The 9,678-nt window shown below is 58.4% G+C and overlaps 1 protein-coding gene across 1 annotated transcript; it reads left to right on the top strand.

The window, feature by feature from the left end:
• Nucleotides 1-7,720: 7,720 nt before the first annotated feature.
• On the top strand, nt 7,721-8,257 carry NEUROG3 (neurogenin 3; the record flags this gene model as incomplete). The annotated part of the gene is made up of 1 exon (XM_080621538.1): nt 7,721-8,257. The coding sequence occupies one exon, from the start codon at nt 7,721-7,723 to the stop codon at nt 8,255-8,257; it is 537 nt and encodes a 178-aa protein (XP_080477664.1).
• Between the last annotated feature and the right edge of the window lie 1,421 nt (nt 8,258-9,678).

Here is a 9,678-nt window from a genome sequence, read left to right as displayed (position 1 = left end):
TGTAGTGTTCCTGGGATGCTTGGCGATCCCCATAGTAGGAACTGTGCAGGGCTGATCCCTCGGCTGCAGCAAAGCAGATCATCACCATCTCCTCCTGCTTGAGGCCACAGCCTGCTGGGTTAAAATAAGTATAACAATGATGGAAGGGGAGGAGGGGGGAGTGCTTGGAAGGTGCAGTGATAAAACTGCTGGCTGAAGGGGAAGAGTCAGCAGGGAAAATGGGCTGGCAGACACCTGACCGAAAAAGGAGCAATCTGTGAGGTCCCTGGAGCTGTGTGCAGGCACTGGCAAGGCTGTTGAGCTGCTGGAGAACACTGGCTTTTGGGGAAGTTTGGGTGCAGGGCTTTGAAGTTTCTGGGATTTTTAAAATGTAACTGGGTTTTGCTGACTGGGACAGCTGTCTCCTCCCCATCCTCCCCAGTGGGGATGGTGACTTGCAGTCCCCTGGCTGGCCACAGCATTGGCCATATCCAGGGTTGATGTAGCTTTACTGGCTTGCTTTCCTTGTAAAATGGCATTGCTAAACATGGCAGTGAACAGGACTGCAGCTGCTAATGGTGCTCGCAGCCCTCCTGGGTGTCCCTCTCCCTGTGCATAGGGCTTGGGAGACAGAGCAAGCACAGCTCTGGGAAGGTCCCTGTCCCATCAAAGGGGACAGATGCTGGTCTTGTGTCTGTGCTCACCCCAGCTAACACTGGCTTAGGTAAAAGTGGTCCATGCCCTGATGGTCCCCAGTTTCCCAGCATTTGGTGTTTACTAAACTAGTGTTCATTCTCTAGGAAAAGTAGGTGAAATGTCCAGTCTCTGGGCTTAGTTCAGTTCCCAGCCAGCTGTTAAATTATTTCCTTATAAAATGTATTTGTGCCACTGAAAGCATTCAAGCCACCTAAGAAAATGAGCTTTGTAAGAAATACTATCTTAGCCTGGGATGTGTGTAAGTCATGGGGTCATCCTGCAGCCCCTGTTCCAGGAGTGGGGACAAAGGGGCCAGGACAAATGAGATGCACCATTTGAGCATCCCGTGGCAAGTGGTCCCATTGCCCAGCAGTGGATAGACAGGCTATCGGTGCCCAGGGGTGGCTGTAGTATTCCTGCTTCACCTTGTCCTACTTTCCCAACCCTGGTGCCATGTGAGTGGGGCAGGATGCGGCCCTGCTGCCCTCAGCCTGGCAGCAGCAGCAGCGGCATGCCAGCCCCTTACCCCAATTATTGCTGGGTGTCGAAAAGACATTGAAAAGCAAGGAGGAGAGCTGTGAAGAGGGTCACTTTAGTGCCTCTTTCTCTCTTTTTCTTTTTTTTTCCTCCCCGAGGAGGAAGTTAGAAAAGCAAAGCCCTCAAAGCCACATTGAAAGGGTGACAGAGACAGGATAATGCATAAGATGGAGGGAAGGAATCTCAGGGCACTCACCACGGTGTTTTAATGATCTGCTAACAATTACCCCTTTCAGGGCAGAACATATGGTAGATGGTTTGCTTAAAAAAAAAAAAAAAAAGGCACAAAAAAGAAAAAAGAAATTACTTCAGAAACTTAAATGATGGTGGAAAACGGTGGGGATTGTGGTGAAGAGCTTGGGGAGAGAGGTGTACTCCTCAGGGCGAGGGGATGTTGGATGGTGAGAGGACGTTGGATGATGTGTCTTTGAGCAAGGAGGCTTTGCTGGAGCCATAGGTGCCTGAAAAGTGCGCAGGAGCTGCTGGGGGTGCTGGAGCAGGGCACCTGAAAGAGCCATAGTAGGTCTGAAGAAATGTGGTAATAAAGGAAAATGATAAGGGTGATGATAAACCCCAGGAAGCCGATGGGACATGTGTATGTACATGGGGGAGGCAGCACTGTGCCCCCCCAGGTTTCTGGTGCCAGTGCTCTGCTACCGACCTGCTGCAGGGTCCGGATCCAGCTCAGATCCTCGCATGGCTTCAAAGGGCTTGGCAGTGCCTCATGGGGTAGCTGGGGATGGTCTCCATCCCTGAGGGGATTTGTGGGTGAGAACCCCATCCCTGCTGACTGTCTGTTGTGCTATGGGCTGGAGCATCTGCTCTGGCTCATGCTCAAGCTTGGCTGTGCAGGCAGGGCTAGTACTGAGCTGGTGCTCCCCTCCTTGCAGCTGGAGGCTGGTGCAGCCACACAAACAGCTAAACTACTCTGGATGCACACAGGTGAGTGAGTACTTTAAGGCTTCCCTGCTATTACATGCCATGAGATCGCTGCCTTTCTCCCGCTGTCACAAGCTTTTGGCATAATGTTAGACCATGCCTCACCAAAGTCTCATTGCCAAGGACTGATACAGGCTGCTGGTAACTTGTCTTGCAAAGCTGGGCAGCAGCTAAAATTATGGGTTAAAACTGCACAGTGTTTTGTGTATAAATATCCAGATTTCCACACCCCCCCCCCCTTTTTGTTGCTAATAATTTTGCATTGAGATACAGAAGTCAGCCTGGCTGCTCACCTTCCCAGAGGCCCTGGCATCTGCAATCAGGAGGGGCTGTGCTGCTTGCGGGCTCCTCATTATACAACTTGACTTGGGGAAGAAAATGGTCCCTTCTGAATACAAAATTGTCTTCTCAGCACTGCAGTGGTGCAGGGCACCTAGATGGCTTCAATTCAAAGGGCTTGGCAGATAAACCCTGGTGCTAGATGAAGGGTCAGGAGAGGGGTATCAGTATTGGGAGCTGGGGTGGAGTGTGAGTAGATAGGCAGGGACAGCGGGGGAAAACTGGGATGGGGTACTGAGGCTGCTTGGCTGGGACGTTAGTGCAAGGTGTGCCAGGAGAGGGGCATGAAAACACAGGGGTGGGAGCCAGAGAATGGTGAGGCTGGAACAGAGGAAAGTGGGTGAGGAGGGATACTTTGCAGCAGGAGAAGTATTCATGCCACACCTTTGAGTTGCATGCCTTCTGCCACCAGTGGTTTGGCTTGAGCAGTGGTCCAGCACCATGGAAAGAAGATGGCAGTATGAGATCAGGATATTCATGGTCCATGACTATTTATAAATGGCCAAAGGAGGGCTGGTGTAAATGAATACTGAAGCCTCAAGTCTGTGTTTCTGTGCTTTACATCTAGTAACTGAAGATGACCATTGCCAGCAGGTCCATGTGCTGGAGATATCCTGCCACGAAAGCTGTTGAATTGTAGCTGTGAAGACAGTAGATTTCTAATTACAGTTACTCTTTGAGATTTCCATGCAGGCAGATACACAAGAAGGGGCACACTCTGGACCAGTGATGCTGCAGACAAGTTAAAGATGGACATGTGCTTGAATACCTGCTAAGTCCCCATGGTGTTTCATTCAACCATGTTGTCCTGGTGGTGGCTTCTGCGAGATCTTGCTAGAAACTTGCTGTAAAGCTTAAAGCACTTGGAAAAACTGAATGAGGGAGTGTGCTGGATGACAGCCCAGGCTGTCATCACAGCAGAGGAGAAACCCTCTTTTCTGGCAGGTGAAACAGGCTGAGGCAAGGAACCACATGTCATAAGCCAAGAGGAGATCAAGACTGGCAGAGCTGGGAATGATGGGAGGTGACCAATTCCCAGAGAGGTGAGGACCATCCTTCCCTACCTGGGAAGATACTTGAATGGCTGAATAAATAACGTAACAGGTTTCACAGCACCCACCTGTGGGCATCACACCCCAGAATCCGACTGACTTTTTTTGTACTACGTATTATTTCCCTGTCTTTCCTTTCCATGGTATTTCTTTTCCTTTCCCCTGTCCTATCCAGAGATAATCCAGGTCTTTGCTATGCTCATGACTGTTGCATTCTGACACAAAATACGTTTCAGTGTTAGAACAGCTGTCTTCTCTTGCAGCCTTATAATGCCATCTCCTGCCAGGCGCTGTTTTAAGGGCACATAAGCATGGAGGGAGGTTTATTGTAGAGTGAGTTTGCACACTGGGAACTGTTGGGCTTTCTTTCCGCCGTGTACTATATCAGGGCTTCTCCTCTTCTGGTGCAGTGATAGCATCCTTCACCCCAGGGCTTGGTTGGACTTTTCCTGCCCCTGAGTAGCCTTAGCCCTCAGCCCTTGTAAGTCAGAGCATGTGAGGTGCAGAGCCCAGCTTCCAGTGGAGCTAAAGAAAAACCCATCAGCCCTGGCATGCATCAGGACTTTGAGACAGATTTCTGCAGCACAGAGACAGCGAGGGCTGCTGGTTGGTTATGGAGGGGGGTGGTATTTGCAGCTGGTGGGATTTGTGCCAGTCCTGTCCTTGGCATATGGAAGGGGCTCTAACCCTGGGGAGATGTTTCTCCTTGCACAGCCCCTTCTGCCTTGAGCAGAGCTCACTTTGCCTCCATGGGGAGAGACACCGAAGGGGAGGACATCCTTTCCAGTAGCCCTGGCCCACACGAGGAGAGCTTTTGCTAGCCAAGCCCTCAGTGCATGTACTAGTTGCCCTGGACTCTTTCTTTTGTATCGGACCCTGGCCACAAAAGATGGGAAGGTTTAGCATGGTGAAATGAGCTTTGCCATCCTTTTCCCAAGCAGCCTTTGCTGCTCTGCCTGTTCTCGGTCGTGGGAAGCCGCTTGCTCAGTGCTCGCCGGGTAATTAATGACTTCCCGAGGGTGATCCTTTCGCCCCGGGGGGCACCGCCGGCCCTCTCCCGCTCTCCCCGGGGTCGCGACGGGGTGTCCCCTCGGCGCTGAGCTCTCCCAGCCCGGGGCCAGCTCCCTCCCGGGGCCGCGGCGCAGCGCCTGGCCGTGCGCACCTTCGGCTGCTCCAGGGGACGCGCTCCAGGCGCCGCTTCCCAGGACTTGCCTTTCTTCTCCTATTTTCTTTTCTTTTTTTTAGATGCATTTTCTTTTCGAGCCCCTTCTCCTCTCTCTCTTATAGGAAGAGCAGAGAGGGGGGAGGAAGGGAGACATATTGTTTGAATTCACAAAGGGGGGCATCTGGTGCACCTTGCGCCTGGCATCTGTGCTACTTGTGTCCCGAGCATCGCTCTCGCACCGGGGCGAGGGGCAGGAGGGGCAGGCGTGCATCTGTTGGGCGTCACAATAAAGTCACAAAACAGAGGCGAGGAGCCGGCCCAGCCGCGTTGTCCTCTCAAAGGGAAACGCGGGGCTGCGGCTCCCAGGTATTATGTGCCGGGTAGGTAGGGCCGGGGAAGCAGCTGCTCCGGCTCTGAAGGGCTGCGCTCCGCCGAGCCGCTCGACATATGGCACCGCAAATCACGGTACCTCCTGAGCAGCCACTGCCAGGGGGCAGCGGGGGAACGAAGGAAAGGTCGGCCCCACCGCAGGTGTCTCCGCCGTGCGCTCCCCGCTGCCGCAGCGACCCAGCGGGAAAAAGGCGCGGGAGCGCACAAGCGGATCCAGGGCGGATGAGGGGTGCAGAGTGGCCAGTGGACCCCCGGCCCTGGTGCTGAGTGGTAGAGAGCGGGCCCGGTCTTATCTACCCGCCCCTCTCTTGAGCAAACAGCCCCTGGCGGGCAGGCGGGCTGCAGCCGGGACCCGGCTCGCAAAACGTCCCCGACGCCTGGCAGGCGAGAGATGCGCCGGAGCTGGATTGGTTACCATATGTTTTCAATAAAATAAGACAAATAGGGCCGGGAGATAGGGATTGCAGTAAACCTGTTATAAATCAGCACAAACTAGGCCAATGTAAACGGCAGAAGGGCCCCTCCTGGAAGGGCCGTTGGGTGCCAGCTACGCGTCGGGGCGCCCCAGCCAGGTGTGAGCGGGAGCCCGCTGCAGTACCCCCGGAGATTTTTATCACGTTTGTGGTAATATGGTGCTTGTTATGCTAACCATGAGTAAACATACCCGGCCGGGCTTTGTGGCGACGGGAGGGAGTTATCGGAAAGTGGCAGTGGGAAGGTGATTTAACAATAAAGTTGTCTTGTTTGCCAGCAGGTGATGTCTGCCCCCAGTCCCATGATTAATGCTTCCCAAAGCACTCCACTTTACAATCTCTTGTAATTATTTATTAAACGAAATCTATTTATTATTATTTTAGCAAACAGCGGTACCAGGTGGGGCTTTCTTTTCCTCTTCAGCTTTTGTTTGAAGGACGTTTGAAGTGGGCAGTCTGAGGCTTGGAAACTCGCTCGCCAGATTTTTTTGTCATCCAATTGCACAGGCACAAAAAAAAACCCTGCCGGGCCCTTCCTATTCATCCTCCCCTGCCCTGCGAGCCGCTCCTCAAGAAGGGGAGCCCGAGCCGCCGCGGGGGCCGGCCTCCCTCGGCCCCACTCCCCGCCCTCTCAGCGCCGCCGCCGCGGAGGAGCGGGGCCGCCCGCCGCGCCTATGGAGAGGCAGCGCGCATCGCACCGCCTCGCACTGCCTCGTACCACACCGCGCCGGCCGCGGCCGCCCAGCGGGACAGGAGGCCGGGTCCGGTCGGGGTAGCTGCCCCCGCCTTGCTGCCGCCCGAGCAGACAGCCCCGGCCGCTCCTAGAGCCGGTGTCCCCGGCCGGGATCCGCCACGACGCTTTGGTGAAGTAGCGGGGGGCTCCGGCCCCGCCGGGGCTGTGCCTACCTGGTCACCCTGACCGCAACCCCGGGCGTGCCGGGCCGTACAGGAGAGAGTCTGCCCCGCAGCTCCCGGCTCCCTGCCCTCCGCCGGGGAACGGTGCCCCGGGCCCGGCCAGGTCTCCACAGTCCGCCGCAGCCAATGCGCAAAAGTCCCTGGCACGTTTTGCGCATTGAGCCGCGGCCGCAAGGCTGCCTTCCCCGGGCCCAGCGCCGAGTTAGTAGGACGCGGGTAGCCGGGGGCTGCTGCCGGGATCATCCTCTGCGGGACCCAGCACCGGTTTCCCCGGGGGGAGCAAAGACACAGAGGTGGGGGGTTGGAGAACGGCGTCCCGCTCCCCCCCACCCCGTACTGGCGCTCGCCGCTAGCAAGGCAGCTCCGCCAGTCGGTACCCGGGGAGCGGAGCTGTCCATGGCCCTGCGGGGCCGTAAAGAGGGGTCGCAGGAGGCGGCGGGGTCCTTTCCCTCCCCTCCGGGGTTGGAGGAGGGTCCTGGGAGCGTCCCGTAGCGCCGGGGCAGAGATTGACGCTTTGTTGCTCTGCCGCCGAGCCGAGAGGAGCCGGAATGGGGCAGAGGTACCTCTAACGGCTGGCACAGAGGGAGACCCCGACTATTCCGGCTGTACGGTCCCAGCATGCCGAGGCGCGGGACCCGGGTTTGACCCACTTCGCGCAGCCGAATTCTCGGGAGACCCCTGTCACCGCTAGGGCCCCGGGCCAGGGCCGCCCGTCCCGGCCTCCTCCACGGCCACCGCGGAGTCCCGGCGTGAGCGGCCGCCCCCACCGAAACGCAGGTCGGGGTCGGCGCTCTGGCCGAGCCCGGGCGAGGGCGTGCAGGGGCCGGCCTGGGGAAAGGGGGCGGCGTGGGAGTCGGTGGGCTCTGGCAGGGCCGGGAGGCGGGCGGTGCCGGACCCGGCACGCTTCCGTGGGCTGATAAGATAAAAGCGTGCCAAGGGGTGGGTGCTGGCGGCGGCGGGGGGGCGCACACGCCGCCCGGCCGGGAAATCCTCATTGTCTGCCTGCACTATATATATAGGGGCTTAACGGCAGTCGTGTGCCGGCCGCGCAACCTTTCCTGCCCGCGCTCGAGGGAAAGCGGGGAGGGGGGAGCGGTGGAGGGTGCGGAGCAAAAGCCGCTCTCCTGCCCTGCAGACTCGCCCGGGCTCAACAGGTACAGCCACAGGGCAGAGGGCTTTCTCTCCGCCGGCCGCAGCGCCGCTCCCGCCGACTAACGCAGGCTTGGCTTCGCAGGATGGCTCCGCAGAGTGACCGCTCGCCGGGTGAAGGGCAGCCCTATTTCGGTGGCGCTGAGGATCCCCCTTCCGCGCCCGACGGCAGCTCAGGGAGCAGCAGGGGTGCCTCGCCGGCCCGCACCGCCGTGACCCCGCGGGAGACGGCGGTCCGCAGGAAGGGAAAGGCTCGACGGGGCCGCGGCAAGGCACGGAGCGAAGGGCTGCTCAGCAAGCAGAAGAGGAGCCGGCGCATGAAGGCCAACGATCGGGAGAGGAACCGCATGCATCACCTCAACTCCGCCCTGGACGCGCTCCGCAGCGTCCTGCCCACCTTCCCCGACGACGCCAAACTCACCAAGATAGAGACGCTCCGCTTCGCCCACAACTATATCTGGGCGCTGACCCAGAGCCTCCGCCTGGCCGAGCAGGGCCTGCCCGAGCCCCCCCCGCCACCGCCCCCCGCCGCCTCTCCCGGGCCCTGGGACTCGTCCTGCCCCGCTGCTCCGCCGCCCACCGCCCTGCGCCGTGGCCCCTCCGCCTTCCCCGCCTTCCTCTGAGCCCGCCGCCCGGCTGCTTTCCCCACGGTTTTGGCCTTCAAATCGCCGGGGGAGAGGAGGGTGGGCTCCCCGCGCTGCGCGTCGGGGGGGCGGCGGCCGCTCCTGTGCCCCCTGCCCCGTCCCGCTTGGCTGGAGCGCAGCGGGAGCGGGCGGACAAAAACAAATCGCGGTTTTGTACATGGAATCGGTAAATTATATTAATTTGTCACTATTGGTATTTATTGATTATATTTAGTAACAAATATGTATTTTGTACATAAGAGTATTTTTGGCAGCGGTGGTCCAGCTGTTTGTATCTGGGAGGGGAGCCGCGGCTGTTTTGAGTTTGTTGGTTTTGGCTTGAATTTTGAAGAAGAGGAGGAGAATAAAGTGTGTCGCGGTCAGACCTGTGCAACACCGTGTTTTTTCCACCAAGGGCTCTCGGAGGGGGTGTCTAAATCCTGCTCAGCCCGTGCCGGGGCAGGCAGCACAGGCCCTGCAGAGCCTTGCTCCGGGACCCGGGCGGTGTGCCCGGTGCCGGGGCCATGTACCCTGTGTGCGGAGGAGAGGCCATGGAGAGCTGCGCAGCGAGTCCTGAACTTGTGTGCACGCCAGTGTGTGCCCGTCGGGGCCCACGCGTGCATTTAAACCGGCCTCTTTTTGCAGCCGCAGTTTCCAGCAAGGCTGCCGCCGGCCCATGTGATGCCCCTTCCCGCTGGGCATCCGCCCTGTTTTGCTCGCCGCGTCCCGGCAGGGTGAGCCTGCAGCCGATTGAGCCTCCCCACGCAGACGGATTTTCAGTGCCAGGCTCGGCCCTGGGGCTAGTTTGAGGATGTCCCCAGGGCACAGCGCTCCAGCTCCCGAGACGGTGCAGATTCCCGGGGAAGCGTTGCCCCAGGGCGACCCCATCCTCGCCGGAGGTTTAGCCGGAGCAGGCGCGGGAGGTGGGAAGCGCAGCACCTCCCACGCCACGGCAAGAAGGGAAGAGAAGCCGCATAAATCTCGCGAACCCTTCCCGGTCTTCTTCTACTAGGGACTCAATTTGTAGCTGGTAGATTTACGGCCGGGCTGCTGCCCCAGCGGGGCAGCAGTCGCTAGACAAAGCGGCCCGCGAGGCCAAAAGCCCATTGTGATGCTAATTGTTCTCAGCTGAGCCCGTTTGCCCACGGTAAAGAGAAGCTATTGAGGCAATTTGTAGAACAAAAGAAATTTGGTTCCTGGAAAAAAAGACGCACGCACAAACACCCCTAAGACCCCTCTCCTGCACCACAACAAAAGAGGCGAGAGTGAAACCTGACCGCGTGCGGGATACCGGAGGCCTTATCCTGCCGTCCATCCCCTCTCCCGCCGACCTGGGGGCAACCGCGTGGCTCCCCCTTCACTCCCCCCCACCCTTGTCCGTGCAGCTCCCTCTTCCAGGGAGCCGTGGGGTGAGCTCGGGT

This window comes from Psittacula echo (genome assembly GCF_963264785.1).
Source record: "Psittacula echo genome assembly, chromosome: 6".
NCBI classification, from domain to species: Eukaryota; Metazoa; Chordata; class Aves; order Psittaciformes; family Psittacidae; genus Psittacula; species Psittacula echo.
The sequence above is the reverse complement of the archived record's forward strand: the minus strand, read 5'-3'. Positions and strand labels throughout refer to the sequence as shown.